The sequence below is a fragment of the Kogia breviceps genome, chromosome 14, assembly GCF_026419965.1.
Source record: "Kogia breviceps isolate mKogBre1 chromosome 14, mKogBre1 haplotype 1, whole genome shotgun sequence".
In the NCBI taxonomy this organism is placed as follows: domain Eukaryota; kingdom Metazoa; phylum Chordata; class Mammalia; order Artiodactyla; family Physeteridae; genus Kogia; species Kogia breviceps.
In genome coordinates, this window is record NC_081323.1 from 82,426,915 (window position 1) to 82,444,881 (window position 17,967).

The 17,967-nt window shown below is 53.6% G+C and overlaps 1 protein-coding gene and 1 long non-coding RNA gene across 4 annotated transcripts in view; both read left to right on the plus strand.

Moving 5' to 3' along the window:
- On the plus strand, window positions 1–1,434 carry LOC136792608 (uncharacterized). The gene is made up of 2 exons (XR_010836630.1): window positions 1–319; window positions 699–1,434. It is a non-coding gene; the product is annotated as an uncharacterized lncRNA (long non-coding RNA).
- A 7,729-nt stretch (window positions 1,435–9,163) lies between these two features.
- Window positions 9,164–17,967, plus strand: part of POR (cytochrome p450 oxidoreductase) — a 69,111-nt gene continuing 60,307 nt past the window's right edge. Inside the window, exons 1-3 of one of the 3 annotated variants that reach the window (XM_067013851.1) lie at window positions 9,164–9,233; window positions 10,874–11,062; window positions 11,576–11,660. In XM_067013851.1, the coding sequence (XP_066869952.1) occupies window positions 11,647–11,660 (14 nt within the window). In that variant the 5' untranslated portion in view covers window positions 9,164–9,233; window positions 10,874–11,062; window positions 11,576–11,646. Of the gene's footprint in view, window positions 9,234–9,672; window positions 9,703–10,873; window positions 11,063–11,575; window positions 11,661–16,449; window positions 16,610–17,967 lie in introns of those variants that run through there. The other 2 variants (XM_067013852.1, XM_059037229.2) reach the window with 2 other exon arrangements.

The following is a 17,967-nucleotide window of genomic DNA, read 5'->3' on the forward strand; positions in this document are numbered from 1 at the left end:
GTTCTAACCTCTGTGCCAGCCCGCTGGGTACGGCCAGGCTCCCCTCGGCTGCAACGTGGCGGCGCTGGGAGTGTCGTCATCAGCTGGGGACACAATTCCTGCTGAGCCTCTCTTGCGGGTCCGCTGGCCCCTCCTGGTCTCACCGCTCCTCCGCAGTGAGAGCCTAGCTGTGCTCCCCCTTCGAGTGGATAGGGCTGCGCCCAGATGGGGACACAGAGAGACACAAGGAAAAGTCCTGGGGAGAAGTCCAGAAGGTTCCTCGCGAGCCTGTGGAAGGCAAAGGGCCAGCTTCTAGCCCAGGGCAGGGAGAACCAGAAAGGTACGCCAGGGTGTCTGCTCCTTCTGCGGCAGAACTTGGTGCTGCAAGTGTGTGTGTGAGTGTGTGAGAGTGAGTGTGTGTGTGAGTGTTTGTGTGTGTGTGAGTGAGTGAGTGTGTGTGTGAGTGAGTGAGTGTGAGTGTGTGAGAGAGTGAGTGTGTGTGTGTGTGTGTGAGTGAGTGTGTGTGTGTGTGTGTGTGTGTGTGTGTGTGTGTGTGTGTGTGTCTTCTGTTGGGAGAGGTGGAGGAGGGGCTGACCAGGCGGGGCTGAGCTGCGGAGAGGGAGGGGCCACAGGGGTGCTGCCTGCTCTCGGGCGTGGGGGGCACCGGCATGGTCCTCAGGAGGCCAGCTTCACTGTGTGACCTTGGTCTCCCTGTTCAGGTCACTCAACTGCAAAACGAAGGTCATGTTGCCCGCCGCGGAGCCTGCCCTGGGAGCTGCGTGGACTGGTACAGCGGCCAGGGGGGCCCAGCTGAGGATGACCCGGCTGCCTGGGAAGACGGTGTGGTCCCGTCACCGAGGTGAGCAGACAAGGGGTGCTGTGAAGGCTGAATTTGCTGTGCTGTAGGGTCCTCAAGACCGTTAACTCTCTGAGAATTTGGGCAGAATTGGGGCAGATCACAGTCTACGTGGGCCTCGTCCACATAATGGGCATTTCTCCCCACTGCTCGGCTTCTGTCTATTCCCTACTGTGTGAACTACACCCAGAGTCAGCCTGTCTCTCCTCTCCTCCCTCCCCACCCCCACACCCGATGTGGTGTGCTCCAAGGACAAAGAACAAGATAAACTCAAGGAGACAATATTGCTGGAACAAAGATTTACAGGACTCCTATCACTCTGTCACAGTGTGACCATTGCAATGTCCCAGAGCCCTCCCAAGCAGCATGCCCTGTCCCTTTCCCATGCCATATAAGGAAAGACATTTGCCGCATTTTTCTCCCGCTCAGCACACTGAAAGTATACATACTCTGCCCAGTCAGCAGATGACTTGCAGGTTCCCTGGAGATAAAGCCAGACCGGCAACCCATGCTCACTGTCGGCTTTCCCTGGCCACCAGGACGTCGGCCCGCTGTTCTTGCAGCGACCCTTCTCTTTAATAAACTCTGTCTTCCTTCCATTCTGCCTTGTGTCTGGAAATTCTTTTCCAACGCCCGCTCGGACAACGACACCCGAGTCATCCTCTGCGGGCTGTACCTCCCTGAGGGCTCTGGGAGGGCGGTAGGTGGTGGGGACAGTGGTGTCAACAGAGCTCACCTCTCCAGCGCTCTGGATCACTGCTCAGAAGCAAACACAGCTGCAAGGTGCCACCCTTCTTCAGGCTCTGGTCCCTTGTTCAGGGCTTTGCTGGGAATGGCTGGGTGTCTGAGGATGGAGAGTGGGCCCCACCCTGGACCCACCGGTGCAGTGAGAAAGCTGTGAACACAGGAAGAAGGCCCACTCGAAAACCATGCTGTCCCTTTCTTGGCCGCCTTTGGCCCAAGCTGGCCGGGGAGGGGGCGGCTGCGTGTTACCACCCTCTTCCTGCAAGGAAGAGGCCAGATGCCCAGAGATGAGCAACACCAGGTGGGAATCAGATCTCTTTTTGCCTCAATGGGGGCCCACCCGTACTGGTCTGGGGTCCTCAGAGGCAGAACCAAAGACCTGAAAGCATCCTATCTGGTCGCCCCTTTCCAGCCTGCCTGTACCTCATCCCCCATTCCTGTCCCCTCTGATCAGTGGCCAACGGAGTGACCGGAACACAGGGAAACAAGCCACAGCTCTTCCCAGCTCACACCCCTTTGATGCCGCCCCCCTCCCCACCCCCCCGCCATCACACACGTTACCCTTTGTTCATCAGGTCATTCAACAGATGTTTAGGAAGGGTCTGCTATGTGCCAGGCGCGGGTGGCAGGATCAGCTTACAGGCTGGAGGGGAGAAAGCCAGTAATCACACAGCCACACAAATGAATATCTAATTACCAACCGCGGCAAGTGCTCTGGGATAAATGAACAGGGTTCAGTGGGGGGTTTAAACCGAGGACCCTGGCTGGCCAGGTAGAGGAGCAGGAGTTCACAAAGGACCCTGAGCAGGAGATGAGGAGGAGACCACCAGAGGGTCACAAGCCACAGAAGGCGAGAGTGGAGGGGCATTCAGAGGGGCCAGATGCCGCTGAGACATTGAGTAAGATGACAGAAAACTGTTCTTGGGGTAAAGCACAAACTTCTTAGTATGGCCATCAAGGCCCTTCAGGATGGCCTCACTGAGAGCTCCAGCCACCCCTGGCCACAGCAGTCACCATGCCTACCTTGCAGTTATTTGCACTGTCCTCCCTGCCTGGAATTCCCTTCTCCTCCTGGCAAACGCCCAATGATCCCACAAGTCTCAGCTCAAAAGCCACCTCCTCCGTGAAGGCTTCCCTGACTACCACCCCTCTGGTAGAGCATGTCACTACATCCTTGGGTGTTCCCTTAGCACTTAGTGCAAACCTCTGTTGGAACACATGGCAGACCAGTTGGGCCTGCCCAATGCCTTCTCCCCTCATCTTCCTTTGGGGAAGCAATGGTCCCAGCCCCAGCAGTACTTTGGGATGGATCTAATCCGATTGTGATAATCCTATGGTCTACTTTTCCAGCCTCCCTTGCAGTTAGAGGTGGCCGTGTGACCCAATTCTGCCCAATAAGACGTGAATATAAATCTATTGCAGCAGGCAGGGTTGGAAAACCTTTGCCTTCCACTCTTTATTCCATCTTGAACACAGATATGATGACTGGAGCCATGGCAGCCATCTTGAGACCATGAGGGAAAAGACAAGGACATTACAGAAATCTTGTTTCTGATACTATTGAACTGCTGAGCCAAAGCTAGCAGCAGACATACTTAGACTTCTTGTTTTGTGTGAGAAACAAAGCCTTCTTCATTTAAGCCATTGTTGATTGGGTTTTCTGTTGCTGGCAGTTGAGTGCCTTCCTAATACCCAGTACTTTACAATTTATTTGGTTGCACGTCTCCTTTCCATACTTGAGAGAAGGGATCCTGCCCCATTTGTCCTCAGGGCCTTCGAATTTAGCAGGGTGTTTGGCAGTGAGTCAGAGCCCAGTAAGGGTCCATTAACTTAAGATTTCTGAGGACCAGGGCCACTCCTAGGTGGAGGTGGAAACAGCAGTGACTTCAGAGGCTTAGTACTAGAGTTGCCAGGTAAAATACAGGATACCCAGTTAAACTGAATTTCAGATAAATCATGAATAATTTTTAAGTATAAGTAAGTCCCTTGTAATATTTGTGTTATACTAAAACTTATTTATTGTTTATCTAAAATTCACATTTAACTGAGTAGCCTGTATTTTTATTTGCTAAATCTACTTAGGGCTATTTTCCACAAAGCGCCCTCACCTGTGTTCAGGGGCACTTCAGTGGGCGTGGGTGGTGGGGCCTTATCCACAAGGGGAGAGGCTATTCCTGGGGCCAAAGCTTGGACCAAATGGGATGAGATGACTCTGGGAGCCTCACCAGCTTTCTGGCTGCAGAATGAGTAAGAGTGAGGCTGGAGAGAGGCCCCACTGTGAGTAACAGCCATTACCAGGAGGACCAGTGAGATAGATGGAGATGTTGGGAACAATGGCTCAGACCTTCCAGAGGGGCAGTGCTGAGACCAAGCCCTTCATGTCCACCGGCAGAGACAAGCATGGAGCCCTCCCCACACTGGCTTGTGGGTTGGAAGTACCGACGAGCTGGTGTCGGGTCCAGCCTGCTTCTCCCGCTCCAGGGCCTCTCATACAACCCACAGCACCTCCTGTCCTGCTTGGCAGGCTGCCGGGTGTCTGCCTGTTTCCCTGTGTACCCGCAAGTCCCTTGAGGGTTCTTCTTCGTGGCCCCCCATCTGGTGTAGCATAAAGGGCTCTGTGATGAAATGTGGAACTTGAGGCCAAGGCAAGGGATGCAGTGCCAGCTTCCTTCAGCCCCAGGAAGGATGCTCCTGGCCTCCCTCCCTGACTCCTTCATTGCTCATTTGTCCTCTGGCCAGTTCCCCTCATGGCCACAAGAAGGCTGCACGAGTTCCTATGTCACCAGTGGACATGACAATATCCAGAGGCCGAAAGGGGCTATTTCCTCTAGTACCTTTCTCTCGGGAGCCAGGAACTCCCTCCCCGTAGCCTCCCAGAAGACCTCCCCTCCTGCTTCACTGGCCAGAGCCAGGTCACGTGTCACCACTCCTAAGCCAGTCGCCATCAGGGAAACCACCTGGGCACAGGGGCTATTGGGAGGCAACCAGCCAGAAAGAGAGGGAGTCACAGCCTGACCATGAGAGGATGTGGGGGACATTTATGGACGGAGCTGGGAAGTGGGGAGAGACTTTGGCATGTTTGGATCAAGCAAGGCGAGATGTTAAGGAAATAAAGTCGCTAAGGATGGGCCTCCAGACCCCTCCCGACCTACTCATCTTTCTATTCATTCCTTCATTCCTTCAAACAGTGATTGAGTAGCTCTGTGCTGGGTCCTGGGTCAATCCTATGAAGTGAGTGTTATTATTTCTATCTTAGAGTGAAGAAACTGGGCCCAGAGATGGCATAAGTTGTTCAGGCTCCCAGAGTACGTGGGGATTGTCATATCTGTCTGGCTCCTGATGCAAAGGTCTGAGTCCCCCCAAGACAGGACCACAGGGAGCTGGGGAGGGTGTGTGTCCCGAATGGGCCTCACTCCACTGGGTCCTGACCAGCCCCCCAGGAAACCCGGGCGTGGCTGGATGGGGCTTCTGTGCTGTTTGTAAGGGGCCAGGGCCTCAGCCAGGGCAGAAGCTGTCTGGGAATCAGCTCCAGCCTCTGCTTCCAGTGCCTGGCAGGGGCACTTGGCAGCGGGGTTGGGGGGTGGGGGGGGGCGTTTCTCAGATACGGATACGGATACATCAGTCTCCACCCCTAACCCCTCACAGCATACCTCTCTGTCCCATAAAAGGCCCCCATGGGCTCGAGCCCTGGGAAGGCAGGACGGTCCTCAGCCCAGGACCTGCCCCGGTTGGCTGGCCCCGCCCAGGGTGCCCACACCTCCAGCTGCCCAGGTAGGTGCTTTCTCAGCATGGGGCAGGGCAGGCTGCAGGGGGGAGGGCGCCAGAGGCTAAGCACTGGAGGGGGCAGTCTTGCTACTACACCCCTCCTTGGCCCTCCAGGGGAGCCCGGTTCAGGGCAAGGAGGGCAGAGAGCAGGCTGCCTGTTCCTGGCCGGTCAACCAAAACCGAGACTGAGGGCAGCTGGAGGCAGGAGGAGGGAGGATACCGAGTGGCTGGCTGGGCCCTGCCCTGCCCTCTGTCCCGTCCCAGCCTGCGGGGTGGTAAGGGAAGGGGGGAGGAAGAAGTTGGTGGGGGGGGCCTATCCCCCACCTGTGTCCAGACCTAGGGGTGCAGCAGGGCAAGTCCTGGATAGGGATGCTGAACCAAAGGCTCTAGTCCCAGCCCCGCCATTCATTCACTCCGGGACCTTGGGCAAGAGCTTCAACCTCTCTGGGCCAAGTTTTCTCATCTGTACCATGGGGAGGTCGCCTGTGATGGTTTTGAAGACTCTTTAGGGCTGACCATCTCTGCTTTAAGTTCGTGGTGGGACTGGATGTGGGTGCCCCACCCTCCTCCATCTTCCGCCCCATCTGCCCTCACCCTCATCCCATCCTGCAGCCATTTCTGACTTCCAGCCTTGCGCCTCCAGGCCAAGGACTGGAGACTTTGGGTAACTTTTCAGGGCCTTGTGGGGCCCAGATCTTCAGGGTCATCTTCTCTCTTCCCCGGAGGCAGGCTGGGCAGGCATTTTTATCAGCGAGAAGGGGAGCGGAATGCCCAAGGCTGCACGGCTGGGGAGGTACAGGACTGGCCTGTGAAGGGCGTGGGGCTGAGTCCCTGGAGAACCGCCCCGAATTTCTCGAGCTCTGTGCTTCCTGGACCACCAGCAGCATGCAGATATGTGCACCTACCTGGCCCCTGGCCTCCGGGATGGGACTCCTTTGCATGCATGGTGCCTGGGGGATTCCTCTGCCGAATAGTTTGGAAGCCACTGCTCTGGAAGACCCAGGAAGCGGTTGGTAGTGAGACTGAGTCTCCTCTGCAAGTAGCCCTACAGAGATGGATGGGGGTGCCGCTTGCAGCCTGGGAGGCTCCTGGACTCTCTGGGAGGTGGGCACCAGCAGCGTCTGGAACTGGGGGCCCCCAGGTACCCGGCTTAGGCCAGGAGTTAGGGTGTTCTCTGGAGACCTTTTAAAAAGGGGAGGAGGGAACTTTCCCGGCGGTCCGGTGGTTAAAGCTCCGCGTTTCCACTGCAAGGGGCGCAGGTTCAATCCCTAGTCGAGAAACTAAGATCCCGCATGCTGCGTGGCATGGCCGAAGGAAAAAATATTTTTAAAATAAAAATAAAGGGGAATAAGTGCTCAATAAATATTGACTGAAAAAGATAAATAAATAAAAAATAAAGGGGAGGAGAATGACCTCGACAAAGGAGGCACCCTCTGCAAAGCAGGGCCGGTGGCCACGGGCAGGCTGGCCAGCCTAAGGCAAAGATGGGAGTTTCTAGGGCTCCTTCCTTCTCCTGCTAAACACTCATCCCTCTTGAAAAACACATTCTGGGGAATGAGGCCAGAGGTGTTTTAATTTCCTGACCTACCACATCCTTTTCTCTTGGCAGACTTGGCAGAGCCAGTGTTGCTAAAATGATTACAATAATCCTGTTATCATCCCCCTGGCTCCGCACAAGTGGCTTTCCTTCCTTGTGGGACGCTACCCTCCAGAAGCGAAGGGTCTCTCACAGGCCCTGGAGAGCGACCTCTGGGGTTGAAAAGTCTCTCTGATCCCAAATGTGGGCAAAGCCCCTCACCCAAGAAATTGCATTGAGGCCCACTTTGCAAAGAATCCTGTGAAAAATAAGCCTGAAAAGCAGAACCCCAAAACAGTGATGGGCGACAAGGGGATGTTCCATTGTCTTTTTCTAGAGAGCTGTCCTCCAAACTCACTGGTTCTACTGGTTCTGTCCCAGAGCTCCAGCTGTGATCTCCCCCCAGGCCGAATGCTAAGCTGGGATTCGCTTCTGCCCCCTCCCCCTCAATAGAAACAATCAACCAGTTTCCCTCATACCCAGACTCCAAGCATTCATCTTTAGAAATCAGAGTATATAATAATATCTCAGCAGATGATTTCCCCTTCTGTTTAATTCTCAGACCAACTTTGGAAGGTGGCTAGGTTCACCCCCATTTTACAGATGAGAAACTGAGGCCCAGAGTCAGAGGCAGATTTCCACAAAGCTAAGTCGCTTAAGTTTCCAGATCCCCATTTGCTGAAAACAATAATATATGTGAAATGATCACTGAAGATGCACTAAGTGAGTTTTACCTTTCTGTCATTACAAACCATCCAACTGTGACTTTATTCAACAAAATGAAACAAGTTCTGGAAAATCGTTTTCTTTTTCTCGAAGGGGACTCCTGTGAAAACTGCTGAGGTCCTGCCAGTGTCTCTTGGGGAGGAAGTGGCCAGACGGAGGCTCCAAGTCAGCGATCTTTCCCTCCACCACCTCCTGTGCTTCCTCCCGCCCCTTCCTACTTTCACCTCATCTTGTTGTTCCTACTGTTTTCAAGGTAATGGGTTGGTATGTTCTACTTGCCTCGTTTATCCGCGAAGGTGGGTGGTAGATTCATGGGAAATAATTGGGATAGATATTCTTACTTTAAACTAAGCCTGTAAACTCTGTTGCGGGGCATTAGACTCACTCATACTGTAAAAGGTGGAAATTGCACGGGGATGGATGTCAGCTCATTCAAAGGGAAACTTAAGCCCGTCAGAGCTTTCACAGATGGATGGACTGCCTGAAAAGGCAGTGAGTGCCCGGTCTCGGGATGTGGGCAAAGAGAGGCTGGAAGTCATTCGTTGTCGAAGAGGCGATTCCGAGTTTAGGGAGGCAGGTGTTCAGGCAGATGCCGTGTAAGAGGGGACCCTGAGAGTCTGCGGGGGGCAAAAGCGAGGAAAGAGACCAACCTAGCGGGCGGGTGGGTGAACACAGGAGAGGAGGTCTCAGGATTGGGGTCGGGCTTAGAAGCCTGGATGGCCTCGGCTGGGGGGCATTATGTCAGCTCAGTGTCCCCACATTGGGGGCAGGTGCTTGTCACCGGGGCTGCTGCTCTTTCTGACCCTACTCGCAGCTCTTCTCTGCTCCCGTTGTGAGGTTTTCATTTCTGCCTGCATATTGTCACTCCGTCCCGACCATGCTGGACACAGTGTAAGATACCTCTGTGTTTCTCCAGCCAGGATCCAGGAAAAAGTATATCTGCTCATTACCTCATCGCAGGTGCTGCCGAGGTAGAATTTGACACCGGGAGGGACCTGAGAATCCAAACCCTTCATAAGCTGTCAGCTAGTCTGCACACAGAGCGGGACAGAGCCTCCGTTCCCTCATCTGTGAAACGGGAACAATAGAGCCCAGCTCTTGGGATTGGGTGAGGTTTTAATTAGATCTGTGGTCCTCAAACTTCAGCCTGCATCAGCATCACCTGGGGGGCTTTTGTTAAAAGCCAGATCTCAGGATCCCCTCTCCCCCAGAATTTCTGATTCAGTAGACTTTGGAGGGAGCCTGAAACGCGGCATTTCGAACAAATTCAAAGCTAACGCTGCTGCTCCTGGTTTGGGGACCATACTTTGAGAACCGCTCAGCTAGACCAGTAGATTCTCTATCTTGGCCAGGAGACCACCAGCCCCTTAAAGCCAGGGACCAGCTCTAACTTATTTCCACTTCTGCTAAGGCCCGTGGTAGGTGCTCTCAGGAAGTGCTGTGGAACTGAATGTAAATGGAAGCCAAGCAGGCTCCTCCTCAGAGGCTCTTTCTCAATGGCTGTCACTGGGCTCCGGTTGCCGTGTCAACAGCTGGAGCAGCAGGCCAGGCGATACGGGGAACGTAATGACGTGGCTGTTTGCAATGGTGAGGAGAGGGGCGGGGGGCCTGACCTAGCCGCACCTGGACAAGAATGCAGAGGTAGGCAGGGGAGACGTGGCTTCCAAAACCTCCCATTACAGAGTCGCCCTCCCATTGGCTTTGCAGAGGCCCCAAACCCAGGAATAATGTAAACTTTCCTTGCATAACAGAGAAAGGAACAAGGGAAGGGGGCTGGGCGGGGGAGGGGCTCATATGTAGGAAACACGAAAGAGGAAGGAACCCTGGTCCCTGAGAACCAACAGACACTTGGCTACTTCATGCCCATTAACCCATTTAATCCTGCCCCAGACCCCGAGGGGCCGCATTACAAGGACCCACGGTACCCCGTCCAAGGTCACACAGATGTCTGGGCCTTGGCAGCTCCAGATTGGAAATCCGATCTGCTGTTGCCAAAGGCTGTGTTTGTTCTTTCATTTCAGGGCTGCCTCTTTGAAACTGTTGAACTTTGGACGAGGTTAGAGCACTAGGGGTGTGGGGTGGCAGGGAGGCTGTGAGGAAGGTCTGGGGACATTTTAACACCCCGGGGGGAGCCAGGCCAGTCATCATCTGAGCTTCTCCTTCAAAGCAACCACCCCCTCCTCTTTATCTGTTTTTGCGTTTGGATCCACCTGGGGTGTGCCCTGCCGTGGACATGCCACCCTCACCCCTGTTCTGGCCCAGTTAACCCCATAAGGCAGTGGTTCTCATATTCCAGTGTGGAGGAGAGTGAAGCTTATTTAAAATGTCAATTTCTGCCTGGCCTCTGGAGAGTCTGGTCCAACGGCTGGGGGTAGGGATGCCCTAGGAAGTGGCAGTTTTAATAGGCCCCATGATGATTCTGATGTAGGGGGCCCATGACCTGCCCTTTCAGACATCCAGCCAGGGCCTCCCCTATCTCCTGTACTTTCACCGTCCCTTCTGGAAGGCCCCAGGTTTCAGTGACTTCTCGTTCTAGCTCCCCACTGCCCCTGCCCTCTCATCCTCTCAGCTGTTCCCTGGGAACAATTCACGTCGTCGCCAGACACTGTGTCCAGACAGGATATCCACAGCTGCCCCCCGCTGGCCAGCTCACCCTGCAGCCAGCAGGCCCACACACCCAACTGGCTTAGCAAGCCCCCGCAGCCAGGGCCTCTGCTCCTTCTCATAAGGACCTGGTTCCTGACCAGCCGGGGAGCCTTGGGGCAGGCTGAGCCAGCTGCCCCTGACATCAGAGGCAACTAGGATGTCTGCCCTTTGTAAAAGAGGTTTGGGCAGAGAACCATCCCATCAAGGGAGAAAGAACAGACTTTGGGTGCACCAGCCAGATGGAGCTGCTGTAGTTCGCTGCCTTAGTTTCCTCATCTGTAAAATGGGGGCAAGACCAAGTGCTCATGGGAGAACTTCAGGAAGTTCAGAGTCCCCCTCGGCACGAGGTCAGGCATGAGGTTTGGCCAGAGGCTTAGAGGTCGGGGAAGCGTGTCTTCAGGCTCCCCCGTCTGCTCCTCTTTGACAATAAGGCTCACCTGGGTCCCTGCCTTCGGCCCTGCTGTCACACATCCATCCTTTGCTCATCACCACGAACCTCAGAGCACCTGGGAGAAGGTGGGGGGGGCGGGACAGGGTTTTTCTCTCCATTTTGCTGGTAAAGAAACCGATTTCTTATCCAGGGAGGCCGTGCATCTGGTTAGCAGTCAGAGCAGAATTTGGCTCCTGATTTCCAGGTGGAGGCTCTGCGCCTCCGTGCTCTGGTGACTGCCGCATCGCTGGCTCTATCAGTAGACAGGACAGCCCCTTTCAGCACAGCTGGAGTGAGTTCCTGCTCAAGGCAAGGGGTTGTGAAGCGGATCTTGGAGAAGGTAAGACTGTGCACCCGAGAAGGAGGAAGCCGGAGTCAGAGGGAACAGGGAAGAGTCAGGCTGGCTGGGACAAGACCCCGAGAGGCTGAACCCTCCAAGGCAGAACTGCCCTGGGTGGGGCGGTGGGGAGCCTCCACCAGCGTGAGAAATGGTACCACTGCGAAGCAAGAGTGGAACAAAGGCCCCCTCCTAGGCTGGGTGAGCTCCCCCGGGGGAAAGGACGGCTCCCAGGGCTGGGGTGAAGTGGAAGGGTTTAGATGTGCTTGACGTGCTCACCGGTGGGTACCGGGCCCCAGTCACAGTTTAAACACTTACTAGTTGTGGGATCTTGGGGAGCTTGGGACACATCCCCTCACATCTCTGAGCCTCTGTTTACTCATCTGTCAAATGGGAATCATCGTGTATACTTTTGAGAGACGATTTGCAGTAACACCCGTAGACCGCTTAGCACAGCGCTCGGGATCTAGTTGGCGCTCAATAAATGGTAATTAGCTCCCCCCTTCTGTCCCATAGCAAGTGGGAGCCCATTGCAAGTGCTCGGTGGACGTTTGGCTCTATAGAGCAAGGAAAGGCTTCAAGGGATCATGGCAATCAAGAGGTATGGATACAGGGTACAGTCCTTAGCTTTGTGGGATGTTATACGTGTAAAAGCTTCTGCTGTGGAGAGCAGCTTTGCTTTAGGGGTCAGTTTCTGGCCCCCCCCCCAGCCCCTGAGCTTTCTTTCTGTTGTAGGTGCCCTGAGCTTTCAGGTTGTTCACGTTCAGAAGAGGGTGTGGGACGCCAGAGAAAGGCCCTATCCCGATGGCCCCCATCTCTCCCTTAGAAGACCACATCTTCCTGATGAGTCCTTGATGCAGTGGTGCCCGCACCTGCACCTGGACAAACCTTCTTCCATTCTGTTCAGTGGAAGGACACAGCCCTTCCAAAAGCGACAAAGCAGTGGCCTGGACAGGTCACAAAGTCCCTGTTCTGCCCTGACCACGGTCCATCCACCTGTCTCCCTCTCATTCCAGCCTTGGCTCTGGCATCCCTGCCCCTTGGACCCTCCTTCTCGTTCACCAAGCCCAAGCCCCTTAACTCCAGGCTGCCTTTCCTGAATCCTCTGTGGCTCAGCCCGCAAATGCCTCCATGCTGCCCGCATCTGGCAGAACCTGGGGGTTGGGAGGCCGAGGGAGAAGAGGCTTCTGAGACAGACCCGCCCTGGAGACACTTAAGACTGACGAGGGCCTCCCTGGTGGCGCCGTGGTTGAGAGTCCGCCTGCCGATGCAGGGGACGCGGGTTCGTGCCCCGGTCCGGGAAGATCCCACGTGCCGCGGAGCGGCTGGGCCCGTGAGCCATGGCCGCTGCGCCTGCGCGTCCGGAGCCTGCGCTCCGCAACGGGAGAGGCCACAGCAGTGAGAGGCCCGCGTACCGCAAAAAAAAAAAAAAAAAAAAGACTGACGAGACATGATTTAAAGTAGGAAATACCCCGGGCCTTGGAGAGCTGGACAGTAGTGAGGGAGCCGTCACTTCTGGAAGGATCAGGGCATCTTCCAGAGGTGGAAGCATCGGTAGGAGATGGACATAGAAACATGGCAGAGAACAACATTCCTAGTGGCTCAGAGGAATAAAAATGCACAGCATATACAAAACTGGATTCATCCAGTTTTGCTACAGTGTAGAATTTGTAGAAGAATGTTATAAAGATCAAGCTGGAAAGATACGTTGGGGCCAGATTTTGACCGCTCTTCCTGCATTCCAGGCTAAGGCAATCCATTCATTCCACAAACTGTTGTGCCCCTTTATGAGAACCGAAACACAGATAGGAATCAGCCTCGTCCTTTACAGTAACCAGTATGGATGGGGGATGGCGTGTGCCTGAGAACCTTGGAGGGAGTCTCAGGAAAAAAGCTCGATACACCAGCTCCCTGGAGAGACTGAGGATCTGTTTCTTTTAAATTGTGCCGGGGGGGCGGGAAATGAACTTTCAGAAAGAGGACACACAGCACGAGCCCTGTAATCATAGGGGTGGTTGGTTTGGCTGTGCATCCCCTGTACAATGTGACAACGAAGTCAGTGCTGCTTGATGACTTGACTTTTAGGCTCAAGGGACAAAGCAAAGAACATACTATGTACAATGCAAATGTTGTCAAGCTCAGCAATGAAAATATGGAAGTTCAGCCAGCTAAGTGGGGAGACAGAGGCGGGGGTACGGAACAAAGGGAAGGGCGAGGATGCTGAGAGCTTCATGGTGCGGCGTGAAAAGATACTGCTTGCGGTGGATGGCACAAGAAATAAAGGTCCAAAGCTATTATTTCAATTATAAAAATGATTAACAGAGGAAGTAAAATAGGTATATAAATAATTATGTTGACATGTGGGCAGGGGAGGTGGGCTGTGGTTTTAATAACCTAACTCATAATTAGCAGGACTCTAGAGGTAACACCTAAAATTTCAGACAACAGGCAGCCACACAAACATTTATTTACCAGCATGGAAATAAGGACCAGAAGGAAGTGCGAAATGAGGTAAGAAGTGATTCTCTCCGGGCAGTGAAGATGAGGTGCAACAGAGGGGAGGTGGCAGGAAACTCTTGTCTATAACCCCACACATGCTGAATTTTGATTTCAGAAAAATGAAGTGGATAGTCACTGTTCTTTACCTATTGGGAGCCAGGAAAAGAGTTGGTTCTTTGGCCAGTGACAAGGTTGTTTGAGTATTTTTTAAAGTATTTACGTATTTGACTTAGAATAAAAAAAACATTCATAAGGCACAAAATGTGAAAGATACAAAGGGTGTACAGTGACGCGTCCTTTGTCCTTGGTCCCAGTTCTCCCAGTCCTCTAGAGACAACCAATGCTATCTTTTCTTCTTTCCACAGAGGTCATACACATACAACCAAATATATCCACACAGTATGTACATTTTTCCCTCCACTTTCCCCCACTGCAATGCTTTTAAAAACACCACCAACAGTAGCATTCTCTGCCTATTGGCCATCTCCTTGTATTTTTCGTTCATCGATTTATCTGAGAGATTGTTCTGTATCAGCAATGAGCTTCCTTATTTGTCTTCTCTTTAGCTGGATGATATTCATGTTTGGATGGGGAAACAATAAATGACAGTGTCTTTTTCCACACAGCTCCACAGACCCTGTGTCATCAAACTTTCAGATTTTGTCATCATTGTAGGTGAAAACCAGTATCTTGGTCAACTTTTAATTTGCATTTTTTCTACGTGTGGGGTTGAATAACTTTTCATATGGTTAAGAGCCATGTGTATTTTTTCTTCTGTGAACTGATGATTTCTATCTTTTGCCCCTTTATATTAATAAGTCTTTTTCTTATTAATTAGTAGAGGCTGTTTATTAGGCAAATATTTCCTCCTGGTTTGTCCTTTGCCTTTGGACTTTGCCTGTAGGTCTTTGTTACACATCAAGTTTTGATTTTTTTTTTTTGAATCAGTTTACCTTTTTAAAAAATTTTGGTTGCTTTGGGTCTTCGTTGCTGCACGCGGGCTTTCTCTAGTTGTGGCGAGCGGGGGCTATCCTTCGTTGCAGTGCACAGGCTTCTCATAGCGGTGGCTTCTCTTGTTGTGGTGCACAGGCTTCTAGGCACGTGGGCTTCAGTAGTTGCAGCACGCAGGCTCAGTAGTTGTGGCATGCGGGCTGTAGAGCTCAGGCTCAGTAGTTGTGGCACACAGGCCTAGTTGCTCTGCGGCATGTGGGATCTTCCCGGACCAGGGATCGAACCCTTGTCCCCTGCATTGGCAGGCAGATTCTTAACCACTGTGCCACCAGGGAAGTCCTAAGTTTTGATTTTTATGTAGTGGTATTCTCAGTCATTTATGGCTTCTGGGGTTTATAGTAGTTTTCTGTCACTTATGGCTTCTAACTCAGAAAGTCGTCTTGGAGATTAACACAATTCCCCCATGGTTTCTTGTAGGACTTTTCCTTTTTCTTCTCTTTTTAAAAATTGTTTACGTCTTTTATCTATCAGGAGTTTATATTAGTGTAAGATGTGTCTCCAACTTACATTTTTTCCCCCAGCTGCCTAGTGAGAATATGTTTTGAGGAGGAAAATTTAAGGGATAGGAAGGTAGGGCACTGAGCAGAGCAGTATAAGGAAGTTTCCCTGGTATAGGTATAGAAGAAACTGGAGGTGGCATTCGAGTCAGGAACTCCTGAGATCATCCAGGTGAAAGGTGAACCCAGGTAGGCCTAAACTAGGGCAGGGAGAGCAGGAAAGATGAGAAAGGGGGAGGGTGGTCCTGGAGATAGGATCCCTAGGACTCAGCTACTGGTTTAATGGTAAAAAGTAAAAGAAGATGCCTGTCTCCTGCCTCAGAGATGCTATTAGCAGAGAGAGAGAACTCAGTGGTATGTGTTCTGGCTTCACAGAAGCAGGGTGCAAGGATTCAGAGGCAAAGTTTGAAGCTTCTCTGGGACACGCAGGGAAGATTGTTCAGCAAGGTGGTGAAAAGGTGAGAGGGAGTATCAGAGATCTGGGGGATGCATTTCCCTACTGCTCTCTTGAGGGCCTAGCATAGGAGTTACACATTCAGCCCCTTAGTTAGACAGGGGTACATCCCACCCTGAGGGCTACTGCGTTCATCCAACCTGTTGGAGAGAATGCAATGGGGGTGAATCAGACATGTTCCTGACTGGAACTATGGAAGCCTAAAACTGGGGCCACGGGAATAATCCTCTCCTTATATAGACCTTTAGTATTTTCAAAGTAATTGGTTGTCGTTGGTGGGTCCCATTTTTAAAGATGGAGAACGGGTTCTGAACGAAGTGAGTTGTCCACTGTTCCAAAAGGAATTCGCAGCAGAGCCTGTAATAATAATAATAATAACAACAACAACTTACACTTCTAGAGCACTTACTATCGCACTGAGCTAAATTATTTATGAACATGAGTTATATCATCTAATCCTCATAATCCTGTAACATAGGAACCACGGCAGGAGGGAGAGGTGGGCTTCTTACCCCCGACAAAGACAGACTATCTTTCCAAACCCGAAGTGCCCTCTGCCCCATCCTGCCTCTTCGGTGCAGTCCTCGCCCCCTGCCTGCTCACTTCCCGCCCCCCGACCCAAGCAGGCCAGCATTCCAGTCCCAGGCTGGAGGGACCCCGACACTCTGTTTATGCAGGTTCGCCATTTTCAGGCGAGGGCACTGAGGATCGTGGAGGAGAAAGAGTCGCGAACACACGCGAGTGGCGGCCGGCAGCAGGAGGCCAGACGGCGCGACTCACGGCTACTGCCCCCACTGAACTGTCAAAGGCGTGAGGGGACTCCCGCCCCCTCCGCGACTACGCGCGGGGCTCCGGGGTCCCTCTGCTGAGCTGGGACGCTGAGGGGGCGTGGCCTTCAGGGCCGTACCAAGAGCGCGGATTCGCAGGGGGGAGGCCTGGCCCCAGAAACAAGGGCACGGCCGGGTTGGGCGGAGCAGCGCCGCCGTCGGCCACGCTCCCACCCCCGCAGCCGGCGCGGGCGGTGGTAGCGCCTCAGTGGTGTGGGCCTGCGTCCTGCTCAGGTGTCCGTACTGCTGCCGGCCGACCGTGGTGAGTACGTGCGTTCGCTGGTGCTGGATTGGCGGGGTCCGGTCGCCAGGACTCTGGGTGCCCGGGCTCCGGGACCCGACGCCTTCTGGCCGCCTCGGCCGCCCGGGCCCTCGGCATGGGGGCGGGCGCTTGGGCCGGGTCGCTGCCCAGTTCGCCAGACGCCGGCGCGGAAAGCGCGGCTCCCATTTCGGCCCTTCTTAGGGTGGCCCTTCCCCTCGAGCGGACCTCTCGCGGAGACTCGAGGGTCGTCGTTTCCACGGCCGAAGGCGCCCTACCGGCCCTTCGGCGGAGGATCGGGTCTCGGCGTGAGAGGGCTCCAGCCCCCACGCCGCCACCCTTGGGCTAAGCCACTTTTCCTCTCCGAGCCTCAGTTTCCCCGTCTGTACAGTGGGCCTCAGGAGGCGGCCGGTTAAACTTGGTTTCACTCACGTAGGACGCGCTCGATGAGTGTGGGTGGGGCCCAAATCTGACCTCGCAGCATCAGGTGGGCTCAGTGGAGCCCGCCAGCCCGACCTCTCCTGGGAAACGTTCTGCGTGCCCGCGGCATTCCTGGGGGACAGTGCTCCTCGCGGGCAGGCGCCTTGGCAGGTGCTTTGCCGGGCTCTGCAGGGCAACCGTGATACCCTTAGCTCGTGGGAGCAATTGGGAAAGAGGTGGAGGTCTTCTGGGCGGCGGGGGCACTTGACCTCGACTTTTTGCTTTTCATTTCTCGATGAGAGTCACCATTGCATGAGCCGGTGACCAGTACTGAGAAGTTTGGGGCCATTTCAAAGAACGTGGCTGCCTCCTCTCTTAGACCGACAAAATACAGCCTTCCTTCTGAGCTTGGCCGAAGCAGGGAATAGTGCTAAGACCAAGGGAGACGGGTCTGGAATGGGTAGTCCTCGGTTGGAACCTTGGCATCTTGGCAGGACACAACTTCTTGGAGCCTCTGTTTCCTACTCAGTAGCCCAGATAGTGGTAGAGCCCACCCTGTAGGCCCCCACAGGGTTGAGGTTCTGAGGCTCAGAAGAGAGGGTCTCGGAGGGTGACACTGAGAACTGTGACATTCCACGTAAGCTGACCTAACCCTCTGGGATCCAGTGTCCTCACTGTGCCGTGCTGAAATTCACAGGCCCACCTGTTTGGGGAGAAAGCACTGATTCATCAACCACTCACAAGTTCTGTCTACACAAGTCCCCTTTGAGTGGTTGTGGGGTTGGCTTGATCAGGAAAAAAGTCCAAAAGTCCAAAATCCCAGTTAGTAAAGCAGTGAACCCGGAAGAAATCACTTTCTTTTCTTTGTGTCCCTCTGCAGAGTTCTCATTTTCCTTTTGAGAGAATGGTCAGTTCTTGATTTTCATACCACCTAGTTTAAT